The following is a 25519-nucleotide window of genomic DNA, read 5'->3' on the forward strand; positions in this document are numbered from 1 at the left end:
TTTAACAGTAGTTAAATAAAATAAAAACAAGCTTCAAACGGGGAAAAAAATTTCAAATCTGATTGTTCAAATCCTTTGCAGGCACATCAATGTACACAATGAAAATGCTTCTGTGGCAGAGCGTTAATATGATCTACATCTGATACTTTGAAAAATCAGTTGAGTTGTTCCTGAGAAATCTAGTTTTAAATATCAGACATTTTTAAAATTCGATTTAACAGGAACTATAAAGCACATTTTTGTGTAAATATTTTTTACATTAATTATTTAGCATATTTGCGGTTATCCTCTCGAGCTATTAAGATTGAGTCCTAGAACGTAAAGATCCTTTCACTGGATCAAAACTTATCAGGGTGCGTAGCTAAACCTTTCAACAAAAAATAAGCACCGCACTATGCACATTAACAAAATGCAATATAATTTTCAAAGACATTACATGAGCATGAAAAAATAACTAGAATTTGACAAACTCTTTCCTTGATTATATTAGCCATTAAAAAATGAACAAAATTGATTCTGGTTGAATGGATTGTGAAAATGTTTAATAGAAAAATATGAAAAGCAGGTTTTTACATAATATGTGGTAAAATTAGACATTTACTTTCAGAAATCTCTTTTTTGGAAAGGGAGAATTAAGAACTTTTTAAAAACACCCAATAAAAAAAAAAGCACCTTTAAGCACTTTTTAAAAACGCTACGCGCCATGTTTATTCAGGGTGGTCAGTTTTTTTTTTCACATTGTATGTGTGTCTATCTTGTTTACACATTGATGCATAAATTTTGGGTACAAACATGTGTACATATATTTTAAGCAAATACATATGTTTACATTTTAGTTACACACCAGGGTGGCCACTCATATCAGATTTCAAATTTCCCTGATTTTTCCAGGTTTTCCAGATAAAAATCTAAAAATTTCCAGGTTTTTGTTTCTTTTTTCTTATTAAGTGTAGGATGTGTACAAGAAAAGTGTCTATATTATAAAATATTTTATTCAAAATGTTATTTTGACAATTTGGCAAGATTTTTTATTTATTTTTCAAATGTTTTGGTACAAAAGTTTGAATCAAAAATCATATATTGACCAACAAAAGAGCAAAATTAAATATTAATATATAGTTAGTTCTTAAAAAAAACATTTTTTAAAAATATGTTATAAAAGGTTAAAATGAAATAGAAAAAATTAGCATTAATGCAACAATTGTAACGATTTATCGACAAACATTGCTGTCAGCGATGGTAAAAAAATTTGTGATTGGTTGGCTTGCTGAGAAAAAATAATTCACAGATTTCCTTGAATGGGAGTAGAAAAAATTTCAGAAAAAGAGTGCAATATAAAATCTATTATCAAATTATAACCAACTAATTTTTGGAGAATTTTATGAAGTTAAAAATACAAAAACATTTTGTCAAAATAGAAAAAAAAATTACCACCAAAGCATCGGAACAAACTTGAGCCATAAATGGATTCAGCCCAAAGACAGTATTTAAAAATAGAAGCTAATATCCTAAATCTTTTTCCACCTACACCAGAATCTTCCCTAAATTGCACAGTCCCATAGCGGTCAAAGGTTTCTGCATTCGTTTAGCAACAGTAACAGAATTTTATGTGGCATTCTAGTTTAACAGCTGTAATGGAGCAAATTTTGATGCAAGCAAAGTGTAGCTAAATTGATGATATTTCAACTGTTTGGCGATACATTTCCGTTAAAAAAGGTGGATATAATGGATGAAATAATTTAAATTAAGAAAATTAGTAAATAATTTAAATTAGTGAAATTAAAAAAATTATCAAAGAAAAAATTTCCATCTTTTCTTTAAAATTCCCTGATTTTTCCAGGTTTTTATCCAAATTTCCCTGATATTTCCAGGTTTTTTCCAGTATAAAAAAATTCCCTGATAATTCCAGGTTTTCAAGGTTTTCCAGGTGGGTGGCCACCCTGCACACATACTTGCAAATGTAATACGTAAATATGCATATAATTTATAACTAATACATAAAATTTATAACAATCTGAATTGTATAATATAATGATACATACTGTACTTCTTATGAAAGATATAAAATAAGCATTGATCACTTAAGTCACACTAGTTTGAAGGTAAAAAGAACAAACTCGTAAAAGCTGCTTTAGAATAAAAAAACTTTTTCACGTAAAAATGAATTAAAACATTTTTAGTATCTCCTCACATTTAATCAAACAAATTTTTTTATTCAAAATCATTTTGATTATTGGTGAAAATCAAGTCTTCCAATTAAGTTTGTCTTGTAAAAGTAGCGAAGTAGAGGCTATATTTCGAAAGTAGCTTATAATTGCTACATTTAAAATAAAAGAAAAGTAGTTATAATTGTAGGTAACAACAATTGTAATGAAGTAGTTGTAGTTAACTAAAAAGGAAATGTGGTTTTTCTGACCACGGTTACATCCCAACATAACAAGTAATATACAGGGTATCTGCTGCATTTCAGATTTTCAAATTCATGACTTTCCATGACTAATTCCAAGAATTTTTCATGACTTACAGAAGTTACTATTTTCTTCAACAAAAACACAACAATAAATTTAAAAACACATTATAATAACATTGATAGAAATAATAGGTACAGTATAGAACCCGTTATCCGGAAATCAGAAAACCAAAAAACCGGAACAAAATTTGATACATTTTCCTGCCATTCTTTAAAAAAAAATTTTTTTTCCTCACAAGATTTTAGGATTTTTCTTGCGGATTAGGAAAGATGTTTACCTTAAAATCATTTTGGAAATAATCATTAGTGCATTGCTCCATCGTTTTTTCTTCTTTTTAAGATTATTTCTAAATTTTTTTTTCAGTTGGGTTTAAGAATAAAAAAAACTGCTTTTTGTAGCAATTCAGAAAACCAGAAAAATCAGTTATCCGGAATAGCGATGGCCCCGATCGCTCCGGATAACCGGTTCCCTACTGTATAACCAAAACTGTTATACTCTGCATCTTCATATTAAAAGACTTTAAATTTAAAAAACAGTGTAAAGAAAGAGTTGAAGAAATAAAATAGCTGAAAAAAATACAAAAGCAAATAATTTTTTCTTCTTTTTTTCTGCAGAACTATATTCTAAAGATACTTTTCTTGTTCATTGGGAAGAAAAGAAATACTCCTGATTTTTTTTGTTCGTATTTCGGAATAAAAAAATTTGCCAATGGCTGGCTTGCTTCAGCTAGAATTTTAAATTGATTAAACAAAAAAATAAATAAATAACAAAAATTCTGAAATCACAGAAGTTTAAAAGATAACTCATTCTAGAAATGTTTTTTTCTTTCATTTTTTAGCACTATAATTTTTAAAGAACACGATAAACAATTTTATATTTTAATAAAATATGACTGTGAGAGGGGGCTTTATTACAAATTCAGATATTCGGACCCCTATGAAATTGGGGAGGGGGGGGGTTCCATTTTAAAATTTAGATTTTTCAGCAACCTAAATCCAGGATTTTTTAAAAAAGTTAAAATCACATTTCATGAATTTCCAGGTGCGCGGATACCCTGAATATAGAATTATAATTCATCATCAAAGGCTCGACAGCCCAGGATGGGCCTTGACCTTCCCAAATATAATTACAATGTGTCAAGCTTAAATCACTGATAGAATCAAATTTATATAAATAAGAGCAGTTTTTTTAATGTAAAATTTATCTAAGAAATTTACCTCTAACAAGACGGGAATGGTAGCATCTGTCGGGCGATCCATTATGAGAAATTTCATGTTTTTGTAGGTTATTTCGGATGGTCCAGGTCGCATTGATTTCTGCTTCATACTGGTCATTCCTTGTGTTCCCCACTTAATTTAGAAAAAGAACAATTTACAAGAAATTTTGTTCAAAAGTACTTTCTTGCTTAAAAATGTTTTTAATTTTGGACGTAATTTAACCCATATGTAGAGGCTTTGGAAGTATAGGTCTCTGATAAAAAGAGTAAAAACAATATATACACTTAATTTTTCACTAGATTTGGCAACGCTTATTTGTGCTGAGCACGGCAATATTCGTCACTTCCTACCAGCACTTCCATCAATAAGAAAGATTGATTTTGATTAGCCTGAAAAAAAAAATTTATTTTATCAAAAACACATAACTCAATCTTATCAACAATAACAAAAGCTATAGTGCGGCTTTCAGGAGAACTCCCCCAGACACTAGTCTGGCGGTACCATGGTTACTAGGAAAAGTCACTTCCCATAGGGTTGTGGGGTGAATAGTTTTGTCTTGATCTTGGCATAGGTCAGTGTTTCTCAAAGTGTGGTTTGCGTACAGGAACAATTTAGCGGGGGTATGCGTTCTCATGCGAAATATCTTGCAACAAACGAAAATTTCAAAAAAGATTTTTTAAAAACAAAGCTACACATGAAAATTTACGATTACGTATTTTTCTATCGGCTATTTTTTGCAGAGTTAACAGTTAACAATTAGCGGTGTCAACAGCCAGTTGTGATTTTCAACTTTTGTGCAATCTTTTTTAATGGTAAAAAAGACATTCAATTTTTTATTAGTGGTAAAAGTTTAGAAAGGGTACACAAAAGTCTTAAGTTTGGGAAACACTGGCATAGGCTATCGTGAATAAACCTATCGCCACCTTCATTCCTCTATTGCCCCCTCATTAGAAATGGGTTCTTCCTCATTACCATAGCAACAGACAGCCACAGATTTTCTGTCTGTAGGAATTCTCCTCAAAGCTCAACAGTAAATGTTCCTTAGAGATTAAATAAATACACTAAACCATACAACTTTAATAAAAAATAAATACACGTTCTTAATACAATTCTGAAGAAAAGAAAAGCATAATTTTCTTATTTCCTAATGGAAAAATCCTTCTGCAGGAATTCGGGAACGTTCTGCGACAATGTCGCCACGGGGATCTTAACATTGGCAAAAGACATTTAAGAACTCTAAGTGAACATCAAGAAACTAATATAGGAAAATAAATAATCTATAAAAAAAAACTTCTTATGGGTTTTAAAAACAATTTCTTGAATAAGTATATTTCTAAGAAAGTGAAATAATCTTGGACAGAGAAATATAATAAAAGTACAGAACAAAGGAAGATTTCGGCAGTGTTTTCATTATAGAAGAAAAACGGTTCCATGTTCATACTTCTTGTTAGGTCTTCCAGCATAGTTTTCCAACATACTTTTACAAATTGCTGTAAATTGTTGATGAGGGAGTTTGGTACTTCATTAACAGCTAAAAATAGAGCAAACTTTAAACAACTTATTATACAGGACTTTTTTTTCTCAACACTTGCCGTAGCTGTCTTTTTCAAAATGGCGTAAGACGAAATTTTTTTCCAAAATATGAGAGATTCCCGCATTTTAAAATTGATCAATAGAGAGCGCGAACTTCTTGGGTTAATAATTTTTTAATGTGAGAAAAGAAAAAAATATGAGAGATTCTTGCGCTGTAGTGAAAACATTGTCTCAGCAACTTCCAGGTAATGGCCAAAAAGAAACCAGGGATGAGAGTAGTCAGAAAGTAAAAAAGAGGAAATCCAAAAAAGAAAAGAAAAAAAAAATAATATATATATATATATATATATATATACATATATATATATATATACATATATATATATATATATATATATACATATATATATATATATACATATATATATATATATATATATATATATATATATATATATATATATATATATATATATATATATATAAATAAACAAAAATTTGACAAAAAAGTGCGATTTTTAAACTTGTAAACCATGTGAATATAAATCCCTATATAAGACTTTTAAATCACGTAAATATGAAACTCTACATCAAATTTAAAAAATGCGAAAATACAAATCATGATTTTTTAATTTTTTGATCAAGATTCATAATTTTTAAATCGCGCGATATTACAACCACAAAAACGAATCACGATATTGGATTTTAAGCTCACGTGAATACGAATTGCTACATAGGGCTTTAAAAGCTCGTAAATACAAATCGCGATATTGATTTTTTAAATCTCGTAAGTAAGAATCGCACTGTACAATATTTAAATCGCCTGAATAAGAATCGCAACGTTCAACTTTTAAATCAGGTAAATACGAAAATCGAGATTTGATAATAAAATCGAGATTTTAAAAATGCATAAATACAAAACACGATATTGGATTTTTAAATGTCGTAAATAAGAATCATAATATACGATATTTAAATAGCGTAAATAAGAATCGCAATGAGCAACTTTTAAATTAGGTAAATACGAAAATCGATGATTGATATTAAAATCGCGTGAATAAAAATCGAGATCTGAATTACGAAAATATGAGCTATCCAGACGACGGATAAAAAATACGGAAAATCTTATTTTCTGTGCCTGAAATCGGAGAAAATAGCTAAAATAAGTAAACATGCGGAAGGGTTAGCAGCTAGGGCGTAGATTGAATTTTCTGTTTATCTTTGAAAATCGTAAATAAATATAATTATTTTACTTCAATGACTGAATTTAAAAAAAAAAGGGGATATTTATTTAAAAAACGAAACTTTTAGAGAATCGGAGTTTTTGATAAAAAGGCTGAAATTCGAGAGACAAAAAAATCTCATCCCTGTATAAAGGTCAACCAGTTTTATCCCAAGGAAATGATTTTTAGAGAAACTTCAGAGGGAGGAAAAGGGACTTCAACAATTTCCCTCCGCGTAAAATTAAATTCCTCATAAAACATTTTAACTTGGGCAAAAAAAAATTTAAGCGGAAATTAGCGGGAAAAATGGAAAAATCTGAAAAAAAGCGGAAATCCGCGGAAGAATCTCATCCCTGAGAAACTGAACTAAAAAAATCACAGAAAGAGACAGAAGGTAGAAATTGTAACCAACCCTGGGCAAATGTTGACACGTTTTTATTTTTAAAAACAATTAGCAAGTTTAAAATCCATTTGACATCATAGTTATTGTAGTTGCGCGACAACTCACTTTAAAGAAATATCTCCTACAGCCAGGAGTCTGCCCAGACATTTTGCAGGGATGAGAGTAGTCAGAAAGTAAAAAAGAGGAAATCCAAGAAGGAAAGAATATATATATATATATATATATATATATATATATATATATATATATATATACAGTACAGAACCCGTTATCCGGAAATCAGAAAACCGGAAAACCAGAAAACCGGAACGAAATTCGATAAATTTTCCCGCCATTTTTTAAACAAAATTTTTTTTCCTTATAAGATTTTAGGATTTTTCTTTCTTTTTTGAAAGATGTTCACCTTACCATCATTTTGGAAATAATCATTAGTGTATTACTTCATCGTTTTTTCTTCTTTTCAAGATTATTTCCTAAAAAAAATTTTTTTTTAGTTGGGTTTAACAATAAAAAAACGGCTTTTTGTAGCGATTCAGAAAACCGGAAAAATCAGTTATCCGGAATAGTGATGGTCCCGATCGTTCCGGATAATCGGTTCCCTACTGTATATATTTATATATATATATATATATATATATATATATATATATATATATATATACACACACACACAAAAATTTGACAAAAAAAGTGTGATTTTTAAACTTGTAAGAAATGTGATTATAAATCCCGATGATTAATTTTAAAATTGTATGAATATGAATCCCGATATGAAGCTTTTAAATCACGTGAATATGAAACTCTATATTGAATTTTAAAAAATTGCGAAAATACAAATCATGATGCATAATTTTTAGATCACGTAAATACGAATCAAGATGCATAATTTTTAAATCGCGTGAATACAAATCACAATGTCTAATTTTTAAAGCACGTATAATTACGAAAACCGACGTTTGATATTACAACCGCAGTAGCGAATCACGACATTGGATTTTAAGCTCGCGTGAATATGGATCGCTACATAGGGTTTTTAAAAGCGTGTAAATACAAATCGCTATATTGGATTTTTAAATCTCGTAAATAAGAATCGCAATGTACGATATTTAAATCGGCTGAATAAGAATCCCAACGTTAAACTTTCAAATCCGGTAAATACGAAAATTGATGTTTGATAATAAAATCGTGATTTTAAAAATGCATAAATACAAAACACGATATTGGATTGCGTAAATAAGAATCGCAATGTGCAACTTTTAAATCAGGTAAATATGAAAATCAATGATTGATATTAAAATCGCGTGAATAAGATCGAGATCCAAAAAAATACACATTCCAAAAGGCTTGCTTGTATTGTTTTTGTTTAGACCTAATAAATAGAAATTTTCAAGATTAATTGAATGAGCAAATAAATATTTTCACCGCAAATCCACGTCTATATTTTTTTCCCAGTTTGCTTTTACGCCAGACAACAGAGTCACAACGTCAGAATTGCGAAAATACGAGCTATCCGGCGGACAAATAAAAACACGGAAAATCTTATTTTCTGTGTGTAAAAGCGGACGAAATAGCTAAAATAAGTAAAAATACGGAAGGGTTAGCAGCTAGACATAGTTTGAATTTTCTGTTTATCTTTGAAAATCGTAAATAAATATAATTATTTTATTTCAAAGACTGAATTTTCAAAAAAAAAAAAAAAAAAAGCGGGATATTTATTTTAAAAAAAACGAAACTTTTAGAGAATTGAGTTTTTGATAAAAAGGCTGAAATTCGAGAGGCAAAAACGAAAAATCTCATTCCTGTATAAGGTCAACCAGTTTTATCCCAAGGAAATGAGTTTTAGAGAAACTTCAGAGGGAGGAATGAGGACTTCATTACTTTCGCTCCGAGGAAAATTAAATTCCTAATAAAATATTTTAACTTGCTCAAAAAAAACTTTTTTTTCGCGGAAATTAGCAGGAAAAATCTGACAAAAAGCGGAAATCTGCAAAGCCGCGGAAGAATCATATCCCTGATTTTGTGATAGGTCCGGTTTATTGCAAAATTTTGAAAAAATTACTCTTCATCTGTGAATATAAACTAAGAGTTAGGTCACATTCCTTCAACCAGGGTCCTGTTTTTATGAATTTGTGCAAATAGGGTCCGATTATTGCAAAAAACTTTTTGAAGGAGTTTTTAAATTATAAATAGATAAAAGATTATGCTCAGCACTGTGAAATTATAATAAAAAAAATCTGATTGCAAAAATAAATGGCAATTGCTGCTTCAAAATTAGAGATGCAACATACAAATATTTGATATTTAGCCTATACTGCTGAACGCAGAATATTCATTTTGGACGAATAAAGGAAGAAACGTCTGTCAAAGACAAAACTTAATTCGTTTGCATCCGTATTTCTACCCCCCCTCTTCCTGAGAAGGGTTTATTTGATTATTAACAAAACAATAATGAAGATAAACAAATTTGTGAGGGGTCCGTTTAATAGAAAAATCATTTTCTGAAGGGTCTGTTTTTAAGTTAAAATATTTTGTGAAGGGTCCGTTTTTATAAAAAGATATTTTGAGAAATAGAAATCAAGAATTGAATTGACAGAAAGAAATTTAAATTTATTAATCATTAAAAAGCAACATAGTTAAGAACTGTAAACAAGTGAGGGAAAAACTATTACAGTCACTAAGTTAGTACCCTTCTTATGGACTTGATTTGCATTGTCTTTAAAGATGCATAATGGCTGGCATATTATAAATTGTTCAAGATATCAGCGTAAAATTCAATATGGGATTGAAACAAAATTAATTAATTGAATGAACATATTATACTTTCAAAATGATTAATGCTAACATATTAGAATATGAAAAAATGGAAAGTAACATTATCCATAATAAAATAAAATAAAAAACACTAATAATAATAAACATAATAAAAAATGTATGTTTATTAATAATAAAAATAAACATATGTTCCTTATTTAATAATAATAACAATGCAGACAGCTAAATAAAATGAAAACTACCTTGTACTATAACCAGAGTAGGCAAGGTTTAGGACAGAATGGATTAATCCACGGTTTAAGCCGTCCTGTCCAAAACTGTGTGAAATTATTCAAATTTAAAAAAATATTCTGAAAAATAAAAGGTTAATTTTTGGACAAAAAACAGGCAATTTTTTGTAATCATTAAAATAGATTATTTTTAATATTGCATTTATTTATCCTTATGCAAAAACATAATTTATCAGTAATAAAAGCAATTTGTCCATATTTAAGGAATAAGGTATTCACTTTTGTTATTTAATGCATTAGGGAGCTTCAAAAGTTATAAATATTTCAATGTAATATATTATTTTCCTTTAATAAGTTAAAGCAGATTACATAAAAAGTATCGAATATTTATTTATATATGTAATTATTACATGTACAATGGTTTTCACACATAGAATTTATACCTTATACAAATGTTGAAGGTTTTGGACACTTTAAGACAGTATAGGACAGTTTTAGTCAGTTTAAGACAGTATAACACAAGTGTCCTGTCCAAAAACCCAACCCTGACTAAAACCATTCCTACATACTCATTACGAAATTTTGATATACATGCAAGCATTCGCAAAGTAATTAAAATAACAGAAAATTTAAACTTTCAGAGAAATGAAAATTAATTTCAATCGAAAAATTTTACCAGTAGAGAGGGAACATTAAGAAAGTAGCATTCTGTTAATCAATAAAACAAAATTTGTAATTCTGCGCTCAGCTCATGAAAATCACACAAATTGACTGAAAATTTGGAATATGGGTATCAACACAATGATGTAAAACAATCCATGTAACAACCATTCATTAAAAATTAAGCAACCAATGTTATGAATGTCAACTTTCATAATAAATGCCATGACCCTGAGGAAGCCAGTGTAATTACAGGAAATGAAAAGCACTAGTTTTGATACATACAGTGAGATATTGTAAATTATGATTTTTAACCATTAAAAAGTCTTACGTCTAAGTCGATACACATTGAAGCGTCCAGCATGAAGGAAATCCAATGCAAAGAAAATTTTTGATGTATTCAGACCATTCGTCGCGACAATGGGTCAGTTCCCCGGTACGCAACTTTCGGTTCCTGCTCCAAACTGTTCTGACGGTGGCGTTCGAAAACAAACTGAAAGGAAGAGAGAAGTTTCCTGTCTTTAGCGATTTTGAGCAGAATTCAAATGTTTTAAAAAAGAAAAGAAAATTATATTAATGCAAAATATTTCTCAATGCCACACTGACAATATCTTTTGACATTTTTACAACAGAATAAAAACTTATTTAAAGCATATATTTGGAAATTAAAAATTTGGTTGGTGCATTTAAAGTAGAGCGATCGAACCATATTCAGTAAGAATGGTTCCTAAGTTCGTAAAAATCATGAATTGAATTACATAATTCTTTAGAAGCTTGACTTTCTTATTGTAGTTTCATTTTCTAAAACATATGCTTAAAGTATTAATAAAAGAATCATTATTAAATGAAGGATTATGTCGTCACATGAAATTAAACGTCAAACAACCGTCAACCATAAACTTCTCAGAAGTTGAAGAATTTGGAGCGGGCTCCAAAATCTCAATACCGTACAACAGGCCCAAATAACGTCAAAATTCTGTGCTCTCTTCCAAAACGGTTACAGGCAACTTAAATTTTTAACCGTTAATAATATTATTGGAACCTTAGGAACCGCTTGATTCGCGAACGCAACGGTGGCGAAGGGAAAGTCGCATGTAGCCCATTTCGATCGCATTTTGCGCTTATTAAATTAGAAAAATAGTTGATATTCCTTCTTATGCAAGTGACAATATAGACTATAGATCTCGAAGTAGAATTTCTTCTTTTTTAAAGAAGGATTATCCAAAACACATTGGAAAAATATTTGTAAATAAACAAGGAAAAAATTTATTTATATTCTTATAAGAGAGAAATCCTAATTTTATTTATAATGAGAGATTACAAAGACAACTGTAAGCAATACATGCAATTCTGAAGAAAAAAAGAATGAAAAGGGAAAAGCAATAACAAAATAACAGGGTAGTCCATAGAATTTAATTTGTGTCTTCTGACCACCTAAAGTGATCCAACCCAATAACGACTCAAATGAAGAGCATTCACTTCCTTATGACAAATGGCAAATTCAAACAACATCTATCGGATGCAGGTGCTTTAATTAGACAGAACTTTAATTAGAAGAAACTTGATTACGTTACAAACTATCCGGTAATCAAACAAGTTTTGTTTTTCCGCTCGGAATACTTCGCTGTTGTTGTTGTCTTATGTTACTTGTCAATAATGACAATCTTGCTTTTTAAAGCGGAGGTGCGCGCTTCTTCTTGCATTTCAGTGGCGCCATCTATGGCCAAAAATTCGACTTCTGCATCACACATGCGTTACAACCCGTTTTGAAGGGAGGACACATTCATACTCCATTCATCCGCAGATCGTAATTTTCACTTAAACCAGATCATGATCAATTTTCGATCGAGTGCTCCCAGAGGTATTAATTTGTTATGGGAACGTGGAGGTATTTGTGACCTCGGCTGACGACATCTTGGACATGGGCCCTACGCCTTACCAAGCCGGCTGCACCAGTCCCATAATTCGTTAGAATATGTTTTGAATGCAAAATATAAAAATAGATAAGTCCATTGAGATGATTTAATTTAAATCTAAACTGTATTATTATTATTTCAAAAACTATTTTATTTATATTATAAGTGCTCATTTAGATGAATAATTTGGGAGTTGGTTCATAGAGACATTAATAAAATATTTTTAAATAATTGTGAAAAATTATTCCATCAAAAATATTTCTCATTGTGTAAACTAGTATTAGAAAATCGTTTGCTTTAAAAGAAGAAAACGATTCTTAAATTCAATGTTTAACCTTTTTTAAACAGTTCAAAGGAAAACTTTAACTTACGCGACTGAAGCATTTTAGAATCTCTTCACAAAACTAATTTCCTAAAATATAATGGCTGCCTGTCCAAAGTTTACTTGGCCATTAAAAAAATATGCAAAATTCCTGAAAAATGATGAAATGAAGAATTTTCAAGATCAAGATGAAGAAACAGAAACCATGGCCGTTGCATGTAATGGTGGTTGGAAGGTGAGCTTGATTTTAATCAAGATTATGATAAATATGTGAGACTAACAGGGATTGTCTATTTTTTTTAGTTACATCTTTTATAGAATACATTTTAAATACTTCGTTTTCAGCATAAACTCGGGCGAGGAAGAAATTTGAATTCTTTTCCGAAACTTAAAATTATGTTCTCTCAAAACAGCGTTTTTCATATTAGCAGACATGATAATTGATATCTTTCACAATTTTAAACCGATGCAATTAAAAATATCATTAAATGTGCGGTCCCTGACCAAATTATTAGATGCACCACAAGATTCTATGCAAAATCTAAATTATCAGGTGATATTACTCAGCTTTATGCGACTTTTTTATGCGACTGAAACTGGTTTGCACTTGCTTACGTTCGTGTTTAAAATATTTATTTTTTCATAATAAATATTCAGGTCCGAGAAATTTATTTTTATCAAGCGAAGATAAACTTAAAGAAAATATCTTAAGTAAGCCTAAGAAAATATCTTAGCTTACTTAGCTTGTTGAGAAGGCCAGCTTGTTGAGAAGGCCAAGGCCCATCGTGGGCTGTCATGCCAATGAGAAGAAGAAGATAAACTTCCAGCAGGAATTCAAATCTAGTAACTTAAGTATGTGGCGTCACTACCACTACAAATATTGAATACCAAATAACTAGTATATAAGACATGTTGACTGGATTCTATCAAGAGGTACCTTTTGATAGATGAAGGTTGACATAGTCGATGATTAAATTCTCTCAAGTAGTTAATTAGCATTTCTCAGCATACTCCAAGCATTTTCGTTTTATAAACTCTCCTTTTACATTTTTATCAAAATATTTTTTGAAAAAAATAACAAAATTTATATTGTGTTACTGAATTATGATTTTTTAAAAAAATCCTGTTCTTTCCCTTTAGCTTTATTCAGGAGAAAAGGGCGATTTATTTTTGTCCTACTTGGCATCTGATCACTTGCTCCTGACAAAACAAGACGTGATCATGGTAAGTTATTAATTATAGCTACAAAATTCAGCCAATAGACCTCACGTGAGTTTTATTTATTTATTTATTGTGATGCAGCAAAAGTAACTACTAACCAAATTCATATATCATTTTCACAAGCAAACTTTCTTAAGTTTGATTGTTGTTATAGTTAATTTACGTCACACCAGAGCTAAACAATGAGCTATTGCCAAGGTCTTAAATTTAAGTTTCCTTAAACAGGTTATTTGAACCTTAAATCTTTCTTAACCTGCTTCTAGAAACGGGGTATTATTAGCTATAGCAATACTCGAGCAAGCCATCAGGGGAAAAGACGGGTTCCATGTCTTAACCCTTTCCCATTTTTATTTTCGTAACCGTCGTTGAACAGCCGACCCAATTTTTTTTTTGGGGGGGGGGGTTTACGACTACTAATGTTCAACTCCGTACTTGTAATTTTGAACCCAATCCAGAAGACAAGGGGACTCCTGGATCAAGTATTGGGAGAAATTAGCCTTCGCGGAGGACTTTTAGATGGAATTTACCCGCATTTCCGTTACATGGAGAGCAAGACTACGAGAACCTCCCTCGTTTAGCCTGACGGTAAGGGTACTACTCTAACATACGATACATCTACCACTGAGGATATTTCACGTCAGCACTGTGGTCGGAGCAAGACCGACGATCTGCAAGCGAGGACGAGCTATTTACCGTAGAACAGTTTAACGAGGACCCATACCACACACCCTCGGTCCTTACGCAGACTAATCCAAGTGGTCATCCACCCTGATGCTTGACCTCGGTGATATGCTGGGAACCGTGTCTTAACGATCAGTCCACAGCGGGACTCGCCAGTAATAGGAGGTGCGAGCTTCATATGAAAATGGCCCCTTATTATTATTATATGGTAATATCGTTTACGATTTATACCCGAAAGTACCTTTCTTTTGAATAAATTTGTTTGCATTGCAGGAAAGTTTCTCACTCCCCTGTTGCAAAGCGTGTCTAAAGGGTGCTGCTAGATCAGATAGCATTCTCATGTTGTGTAAACTTCAAGTAAGATATTCAATTCTTAATATTTTCCTATTTATATCTATAAATGGTGGACTGAATTTGCTTTCTAAATCCGGAAAACATTTTAGAAAACTTCCGGTGTATCCTTCCGCTTATGTTATGCTTGCGAGGCGATGTGCGAACGGGCATAAAATTCCATGAAGTTTTATTATGGTAATTTGTGATTAAATTTGAGCGTAATTTTTCACTGTAATTTAAAAATTCTAACTGATGGCTGTGAGCTTAAAACAAATGTAAGAAAATTAATAAACTGCCATGTTTTTTGGTTTGCCATGTTTTGAGTGCTATCCCTTATTTGTTTATATTTCAATGAAATAGTACCGTTTGATATTGTTTGAGTTGCATCATAGCGTGTTTGCGAATATCTTTGTTGCTTGTTTAATTGAAATTTGAATTGAAAGAACGCGTTATATTGTAAACATTATTAGTATAATAACATTGGATAGCACGCTTTTTCACGTTTAGGCGTAAAAATAAAGTATAACGTATAAAAGTATAAAAATAAATTATAATAAGTAGTAACCCGGAAGTCTTAAGGCGAATTTTAACCCCTAGCGTCATTTGTGCCTAGCTTCACACAGTCAACAATCTATTATACAATCCGAATTATCTAATACAGTCAAGCCCCGCTATAGTGAACCTTCAAGTAACCGAAATTTCGGTTCGCTATAACCGGGAGTTCACTATATTCACTACTGCAAACAATTATCACTAATTTTTCCGAACTGGTCCCTTTTATTACACATTATTTAAATAAATGACCCATAAAAAGAAGTACAAAATTGATTAAAAATCAATATGTAGTAACAAAAAATGCGTTAACTTTTATTTTTTATTGCTCTTCGTCTTGCGCACAAAAAATTTAGGGATGGCTTTTATTTAGAGATGGTAAACTGAGATAGAAGAAGCAAACAAGAAAAAAAAAATGCTTATGGCTGCATTACACTCAATAGATGGTTTTATAAATCGGTATAAGTATTTTATGTAGAAATTTCAAAATTTTTTAAAAAATGAAGAAAAAAATCAATCGTAGACAGAAAAAAGTGCATAAATCCAATTTTCTCTCTTCTTTTGTTTCAATATATCCACAAAAAATATTATTATGTGTGTATAACAAGGCACGGGAATGAACATTTCATTCACTATATCCAGGAGTTCACAATAAACCATGCTCACTATAACGGGGTTTGATTGTAATTTCATTTGAAATGATTAATTTTTCTCCAACGCGATCAGGTTCTGGGTACATTTCTAATGAAAACACCATCCATACTGAAGATTGAAGTTAACAGTACTTATTCAAAGATAAAAATTGAAGTAAATGTTTACATGTTGCAATATATTATCTGCAAATTGAAGTAGAAGTAAGTAAAATATGACTGTATATATGATTCAGATATTCAATTCCTATAGCACTTAAGAAGGTATTTGTAAGCACTAGTGGGCTGCGCCCCCTGCTCGCTAACGCTCGCCAACCTCAGAAAATTGCTACGCAATCTTTTTTGGTTTGCATCTCAAACCAAGCTCGCTTCACTCGCTACTAACTTAGGTACATTGCAAATGCACAAAATTCTAAGAATTCAAAACAATCATTCAAATCCATATAACAACTTCTTCTTTTAAAAAAAAATTACATCTTTTTAGTAAATACTAAGTCATGAAAATAAATTTTGAATTCAAATAAATGACATGTAATTCGCTAAACCTATTAGACATATGCTATAGTATAAAATCTTAAGCTAAAATAAATTCGTAATATATAAATTCGTGAAAAAAAAGCGCTTTCGACAAAATACTAAAATAGAGATCTATCGACAAAGACTACTCACTTCTGCCTAGCTTAATAGTATGAGATTGCCGCAGCTGGAGATTACACTTTGGGAGAATGCTCTCTCTGGTTATTTCAGTTTCCGTTTTTAAAAGCGCTATATGTTGAGCCACCTTAGCTAGATTTGGCATGTGACATTTTTAGCGGCTATCATTGGTCGATTTTCCAGCGTTGCCATTCGGGGAGTTGTAATGAGGCTTTTTCTTGTCGCCTTGAAAGAGAAATATATATATATATATATATATATAGATGTTGGGGTAGAAAGTAGATGATCGAAAGAGATCAAGTTGGCATAAAAACGTTTTAGTTTAGGTAACTTATATTTAAAATTTACCACTATCAAGCAACTTTTTCCCGTTTATTCGAGGAACCATAAAAGAATATCTTTCCTCAGTCTCCATCATAAAAATGTACAATATTGATGCAGTCACCGAATTTACTCATAAAATACTTTGTACCTATATAAGAGAATATTTGTCGCATATTATAATCACGTTAAAATTTTAATAACGCCAGGAGTGCCTTCAAACAACATTAAGCATCATTGATGTCAATAATAGTACGGCGACTTTTTACGGTAGTCCATAACAGAGAAACACATTTTTTCCATTAATTGTGCTGCTTAGTATATAACTTATTTTTTTTTATTTCAATTAATATGCATTAAAAAAATTGATTAAGGCTTTGAATATTCTGACCTGCCCTCACTCGGGCACACGGAAGGATGTCCCGTCGTCGCGACAGTTCCTGTGTGGACTGTGCCTAGCCGAGCGCCAGATCACCTAACTCCACCCGTGGCATTTATTAAAATCCAAATAAAAATTACAAGAACGCGACATGGCAACAGAAGTTTTCTTTGAGGGCCAATCAAACTATAAATACAGGTGCATAGAACATAAGGTGGTGCTCCGGGAGGGCCGCCTTATAGTGCTTAAAGGAAAAATTAATTAAGCATCATTTTTTTTTATTTCATATTTGATAACCGTTGTTGAACAGCTGACCCAATTTTGTGTTTACGACTGCTAATGCTGAACTTCGTAGCCTTGTAATTTTGAACCAATCCAGAAGACCAGGAAACTCTTGGATCAGTGGTATGATTTATTTTGGGAACATGGAGGACTTTGTGACTCGACATATTTAATGTGTACCACTCGCCATTTACTACACGGGGAGTCTTCGGTTAGTAGGGATCGAACCCACGTCTTCTTGGGTATGGACCCAGTGCCCTACTAACCAGGCTATCCCCACCTTAATTACGCATCATTAATGTCAATATTAGTTTGTCTATTTTTTACTCGCTCTTAAACGAAAGAGTGCCATTTCGCCATTGATTTTGCCTTTTAGTACATACCTTATTATTTTACTCCAATTAGTAAATATTATCAAAATTAATTATCATTCGCATCAATAATAATATTGGCATTCATTAGCGTTTATCCTCAGCGAATAAATACAATTTCTTTCATGAATTTTGATTCTCAGTACAATATTTATTTTTCATTTCATTTACCGATGATTCTAAATTATTTAGTTTAACAGTAATGCGTTTAGAAGGCATAACTATAAACCGAATAAACATATGGATAACCTTGGAAATAATAATTTGTAACGTGTTCCACCCTTGCAACAACAATCACGTTAATTAATCTAATAATCTAGCAGAACGAATAAAAAGTAATTAAGTATTACAATAAACTGATTAGAGCTATAAGCTAGCCAATATCATTGATGTTATCTTTAAAATATTGCACAAAACTGAATTGTTCATAGTTTACTTTGAAACAGTAGCTTCCGCTAAACAAATGAGAAAATATTTATCAGACTTCATTCTTTGTGTACATGGCGCAAAAAACGGATCACCCTGAACAACTTTTGATCTAATGATCAAATTTTCGTGTTCTAGGTCTCAATGTTAATGGTTCGAGGGGGGGGTGACCTCAAATATGTTAATTAGTGCAGACTATACTTTAAGTTACAAAATCATCAGACACGAAAAAGTGCTTTCTCAGGCTAAGCAATCTTAGAACACTGATAATAATGCCCGTAATGATTATAAATCATACCACCCCTTGAGCCTCTTAAAAAAAAAGACTGTAAAAAATTTCAAAGAGTTTAGAAAAAAATATATACGTATATAGCAGATTATGAAAGAAGAAATGAGAAAGTTTTAAATTATGGATAAGGTATTATTTTAACTGAATAGTATATAAATAAAACATATAATTTCAGATGGAAAAAAAGGAATTAAAAGTACAAATAGTAAATCTATAGATTATCTTCAGGAATACGAAGATATTGATCAATATAAAGTGGCTTGTAAGAATAGAAACTCCATATTTTTACATTGTGAGTCGTGTTCACCAAGATGGTGACATGTCGCCACTTTATCTGCGTATCCGGGGCCTTACTCTCAACAGCTGTCAGGTCTTGATCAGAAAATCTCCCGTGAAAATATGTTTTAAAAACAATTGCGAGATTAATGAAATTTAATAAGGATTTTTTGCCCATTGGCAAAATGGGCCTTTGTTTTGATTCCATGGCGTCCACACATTTTTCAACTGTGTTCAAGGGTAATTGTGAACAGTGCGCATGCGTCGTCATTGAATGAGTTGTTATGGCGACAGCTGCTGCTTTTCTTTTTCTTTTCACCAGCAGGTCTTTTTCATGTATTTACATAATAATAATTTAAAGTATTTTTGTGTTCTTTTTATTATTAACGTATAATGATTGGCTTGTCGGTGATTTCAATATAAATATGAATGCTGCAGAAGGAAAAGTATTGAAGCACGTACATAGACAGGATAGGAAAATCAATCCGACGACAAACATCCATTGAGACAGTTTTTGCAACCCATGATTTGAAATGTTGTGGAGTTTAACGCAGTCAATCCAGAAAGAAAAAACATTTGACCAACCAGTGGACGTAATAAGACGATCACAACTTTTTTGTTGATTTTTTTTAAATCTATATTCTAATTAGTAATTTTAATTTAATTTTCTAAATGATGACAATTAGTACAAATGAACTATCTGTTTGTAGGATGGTACGGTGAGAAGATTCAGAATCCAATTTGATGATCATGATAATAAAAAAGGAAGCGTGAATAGAAAACAATGCACCACTTTGATGAAAAAATTTATTAGAATTGATGATTATGATGATGATGATGACAGTGAAAAGCAAGAGACTGTTGAAATAAACTATGTAAGTAATTTTCAATATTTTAATACCCGACGATAATACAGTTAAACCCCGCTACAGTTAGTGAACCTTCAAGGGATCGAAATTTCGGTCCACTATAACCGGAAGTTTACTATATCCGTACTGCAAACAATTATAACTAATTTTTCCGAACTGCTCCTTTTTATGACACGTTATTTAAATAAATCACCCATAAAAGGAAATACAAAAATGATTTAAAAACAATATGTAGTGACAAAAAATGTGTTAACTTTTAATTTTTATTATTCTTCGTCTTGCGTACAAAAAATGTAGGGACGGCCTTTATTTAGGGATTGAAAACTGAGATAGAAGAAGCGAACAAGAAAAAATGCTCATGGCTACATTCCCCTCAATAGATGGTTTTAAAAATCGGTATATGTATTTTATGAAGAAATTTTAAAATTCCAAAAAAATGAAGAGAAAAATCAGTCGAAGACAGAAAAAAGTTCATTATATCCAACTTCCTCTCTGCTTTTGGTTCACTATATCCACAAAAATTAATATTATATGTGTATAGCAAGGCACGGGAACGAACATTTCATTCGCTATATCCGGGAGTCTATTATAAACCAAGTTCACTATAACGGGGTTTGATTGTAATTTCATTTGAAATGATTAATTTTTCTCCGACGCGATCAGGTTCTGGGTACATTTCTAATGAAAACACCATCCATACTGAAGATTGAAGTTAACAGTACTTATTCAAAGATAAAAATTGAAGTAAATGTTTACATGTTGCAATATATTTTCTGCAAATTGAAGTAGAAGTAAGTAAAATATATTGATTGATGGATTGATAATTATAGCAGACTATTGGTGATTTACAATATATGACAAGAAGGAAACGTAAAAAAAACTTTCTATTCTATTTGGGGGTCCTCTCTGATGTGGGGCCTGGGGCAACTGCCCTGGGCAACGATAAGGCTAAGTCGGGCCCTGACACTATCACCTGAAGAAAGACAGGAAATGTATAAGTTATTCACCTAAGAAAATTTTTCAATCACTGATAATCCTTTAAATTTTAAGCAACGATAAATTGGGTAATTTTGATTGTAAATGATACAAATATTATGGGATAGTCACTAAATGTTCTAAACCTTCGCTTCGAAATAGGTGTAAACCACATTAAAATTATTATTTGTCATTCAGAATGTTTCGTATGGACTGCCCTTAATATGCATTCTTGGAATTCCTATGAACATTACGATGACGAATTACGATGCAGGAAGCGAGTGTAATGTACAGCAAGAGAGGTTTGATAGCGGGAGAAAAAAAGTGGGTTCGAAGAACGATTTTTCAAGCACCTTCACATTACTGTCTGAAATTATACCAACTGTTTTTGATATTTACTTTCACTACAGTAATTTGTCAGATTCCTTTAGCCTTCTCGCTTTTTAAAAATTAAAATATTGATTTGCGACCTCTTTGTGCACATTTTTTGAACAGAAACTGAAATATTAGAGTCTATAATCTTAGATTCTATACAGTCACTAACCATATTATTCACGCACTCTAGGTAAATTCTAAGTTAAAAGGTGATACTTTACAACATTATTCTTTTCACGCGGATGCAACCGGTTTGCACTTGTTTACGTTCGTGCATCAACTGGTCAAATTAGACGATATATTATATAAGTATAGAATATTTATTACATCAGGTATTGTATTAGTATACAGAAATAATCAGATCAAATTATTCGACGCACTGTAATACTTTAATAATTACGTGTTTTGCAGTATTTATAAGCAGTACTTTTATATTTAAACATACATGTAGTGGGTTTATATTCAGGAGATTTTTTAAATACTTCCTACTTGTATTTATTTTTAACGCATTGCATTGCAATGTTAACTAATTGATACACGAGCTTAAACACAAACCAGTTTCAGTCGCGTCAAAACAATAATGCTGTATACAGTGATGTATTACCCATTAGGCCAGGCTAGGCCATGGCCTGGGGCCCCCCAATGATTAGGGACCCCCTTAAAATGGACTTTTTGAAAAAAAATTTTAAAAAATGAAGAAAAACAATTATTTTTTAATAAAAAAATCAATTTCAAATATATATGTTATGATTATAAAATATTATGATTATTTTTCAGTTCTAATTTAACAAAATAGAGTGAAATTTAATTTATTATTATTAACTAGTGGGGTGCGCCCCCTACTCGCTAACGCTCGCCAACCCCCGAAAATTGCTACGCAATCTTATATGGTTTGCTTCGCTCGCTACTAACTTAGGTACATTGCAATTGCACTAAATTCTAAGAATTCAAAACAATCATTCAAATCCATATAACAACATTTTTTTTTAAAAAATTACATCTCTTTAGTAAATACTAAGTCCTTAAAATAAATTTGAATTCAAATAAATGACATGTAATTCGTTAAACCTATTAGAAATGTGCTATAGTATAATTCGCGATATAAATCAAAATTCGTCAAATAAATTCGTAATATATAAATTCGTGAAAAAAAGAGCTTTCGACAAAATACTGAAATAGAGATCTATCGACAAAGACTACTCACTTCTGCCTAGTTTAATAGTACGAGATTGCCGCAGCTGATAGGGGGAATTTCAGAAGAGATCACATTTGGTGAGAATGCTCTCTCTGGTTATTTCAGTTTCCGTTTTTAAAAGCGCTATATGTTGAGCCACCTCAGCTAGATTTGGCATGTGACATTTTCAGCGGCAATCATGGGTCGATTCGCCGTGTAAGAGAAATAGTAACGTGAACAAAACAAAGCAAACGTTGCCATCGGCGGAAAAGAAATACAGTCAAAATTTGGGAGTCACGTAAGAGAATTATATATATTAGATTTTTATTTTAAGTATGCTTTCCTAAATGAAAAGATATATAAATACTTTTATATTCGAACAAATAAAAAATATACGAGAAAAAAATTTAATCCAAGGGCCCCCAAAAATTTGAATGTCCTAGGGACCCGCGTACGCTTAATCCGGGATTGGCTGTATAGTGTCACGTGATAATTAAGAGTTTACATAGAATCTTAGAGTGCGTCTAGTAATATGGAAAGGGGCTCTCATTTAAGAATCTAAAAAGTCATATTAACACTAAACATACCAACACTTAATCTATACCTACTTCTACCATAGCCGGTCAAATGTTTATTGATTGATGTTCTTGATTATGTTTCTTGATTGAATGTATGAAATGTGGATGTTATTAAGGAAATAAACTAAAAAAAACTTAATCATAATTAAGCAAAATTGTATAGTGTCAATTTTTATGTGCCACAAACACAAAGAATAGGAATTTTTAATTCATCGCTCAACGCATTTTTTACATATATTTCAAACATATTTCTTCTAATTATTATTTCTTCGATAATTCTTATAATTATAAGAATATATATGAGAATTATAATTCTGATAATTATTCTTATAATTAATATTATTTCTTCTAAAAACTTGTGCTGTCTTGATTGTTTCGACATTTTTCTTGGTTAAAAACTAACACACAGTTTACAGTTATTCTGATTGAAGTAACTACGCAACAGTCTTTTGCAGAAATATGCAACTCATCGAATGCAATACGTTGAACACGCATTGCATCGTAATTTCAGATCCGATAACCTTATAAAGCAATAAATGGTTTACCCGGTTAAATGACCGGTTGTGGTAGAAATAGGTATACGACAAGTATTATTCGAAACAAACAAAATACAAAATAATAATAGAATATTAACTGTAGGGGAGAGTGGGGTCAATTGTAACAGGGTAAGATTGTAACAGAGCAAAAATTTCGAGTGTTTGGTTCTAGATTTGGTTCCTAGGTGTTGCACAAGGTGTATTTAATAAATCTACATGTACACCCCTGCTGGCAACCATTCTTATGTACTTTTGAAAGAGTTACATCACAAAAGATATTTTCAAGCTACGTAAGTACTTTTTTTGGTATTGGAATATTATATTGTAACAAAGTAATTTTGTTAAAACAAGTAAAAATTATTAACCGAATATATAAGTGGACACCTTAATTAACATTTCAGAAAAAAAGATTAGTTTCGTTAATTAACTAGCATTGCTTTTAACAAATGAAGCTGAAATGGCGACTTGGGGACGATTGTAACAATAAGTAAAGGGACGAATGTAACAGCTGAAAATAAATAATCTTATGTTTACAAACCATTACTTAACTCTTTAAGAACCACCAATAGTTTTCTATATCATTTATATTATGTTGCATGTGCATTATTTTATTTGTCACCTTTCACAGCATAAATTAAAATTTTTAACCCCTTAAAGTTAAAAGTAAACCCTTTAGGTCTCTGCTCATTATTATTTTTACTCCTAAAATAACACTACTATTTTGATCAATAAAAAAAATATATCACAACTATGATAATATGTATAATTAACTATGTTTTAGTTGAATTTATGAACTGTTACAATTGACTCCGTAAGTGGGGACAATTGTAACAAGTGCACGACTGTCAAAATTTGTTAATAACTAATATAATAACATTTAAAATAAGATATTTATTTTTTTTTCCTAGTAGAGGATAGTCTACTTTACTCGTCTGTCAATTAGTACTAATAATATATTGGATTTTTTGCTAGTTAAAAACAGTTAAGTAAAAAATGTTACAATTGACCCCACTCTCCCCTACATAACTGTTAGAAAAAGTCATGAAGTCAAATGTGCAAAAACGATAAACGCATTTTCGATGCCAAAGTTCTTAAACGGTCATTTGACTGGTTATGGTATGTTTAGTGTTAAGGGTAGTATTTACGGCACACTCTGTATACATAATTTTCCATTTTCTCTCCGTTACCAGGCACTCTTCGATAAGATGATACTGCGCAAGAGTTACGCTATTGACGTCCCGAGAGAAAACATGCAAGAGATCCTGACCTTGTGCATGACTGACATAACCTTCCCCTCATATGTAGCAGAGATTTCGAAAATGCTGGATTCGAACAACTGAAAACATCTCTCCGTCGGAATTATTCTCAACTCAAAACAGTTGGATTGATTGTAATCATTGGATTGTAATAAAGATAAAACACGGAATGTTTCGACAAATAAATACTGAAACTCACAAATACCGTATTTGCTTTAAAGATTCTTAACTCAACCGGATCAGTGGCTGATCCAGCGGGGGAGGGTTATAGGGGTCATGACCCCCCCCCCCAAAATTGAAAAAAAAAATAGAAATAATAATTTTTTAATAGTTTTCAAAAGAAATAAAATATTTTAAAAATTATTTAAGGTGGCATACTCACCTAGGATCAGAGTTGGCCGTCGATTACAGTAATCGATTACAACTGTAATTGATTACAGATAATTACAGCTATGTGATCAATTACTTGTAATCACGATTACAAGTAATCAACATTTTTGATTACATCAGAGTAAAGCGAAAATGTATTCGATTACATTTTTCAATTACAGTAATCAATTACTTACAATCATGA

At 31.2% G+C, this 25519-nt stretch overlaps 2 protein-coding genes across 3 annotated transcripts in view; one reads left to right on the top strand and one right to left on the bottom strand.

Moving 5' to 3' along the window:
- Positions 1-10954, bottom strand: part of LOC107451144 (PRL-1 phosphatase) — a 47610-nt gene extending 36656 nt beyond the window's left edge. Inside the window, exons 1-2 of one of the 2 annotated variants that reach the window (XM_016067153.4) lie at positions 10841-10954; positions 3689-4077 (exon numbers count right to left, since the gene is read on the bottom strand). In XM_016067153.4, coding sequence (XP_015922639.1) covers positions 3689-3805 — 117 coding nt within the window. In that variant the 5' untranslated portion in view covers positions 3806-4077; positions 10841-10954. The remainder of the gene's footprint in view (positions 1-3688; positions 4078-10840) is intronic. The other variant, XM_043055426.3, reaches the window with a different exon arrangement.
- A 1814-nt stretch (positions 10955-12768) lies between these two features.
- LOC107451078 (uncharacterized) lies at positions 12769-25138 on the top strand. The gene is made up of 5 exons (XM_016067067.4): positions 12769-12982; positions 13888-13971; positions 14923-15006; positions 19893-20057; positions 24880-25138. The coding sequence occupies exons 1-5, from the start codon at positions 12848-12850 to the stop codon at positions 25027-25029; spliced, it is 618 nt and encodes a 205-aa protein (XP_015922553.2). The 5' UTR covers positions 12769-12847; the 3' UTR covers positions 25030-25138.
- Positions 25139-25519: the final 381 nt, after the last annotated feature.

Source organism: Parasteatoda tepidariorum, chromosome 8 (genome assembly GCF_982258835.1).
Source record: "Parasteatoda tepidariorum strain Cologne lab strain chromosome 8, Ptep-v5.0, whole genome shotgun sequence".
NCBI lineage: Eukaryota > Metazoa > Arthropoda > Arachnida > Araneae > Theridiidae > Parasteatoda > Parasteatoda tepidariorum.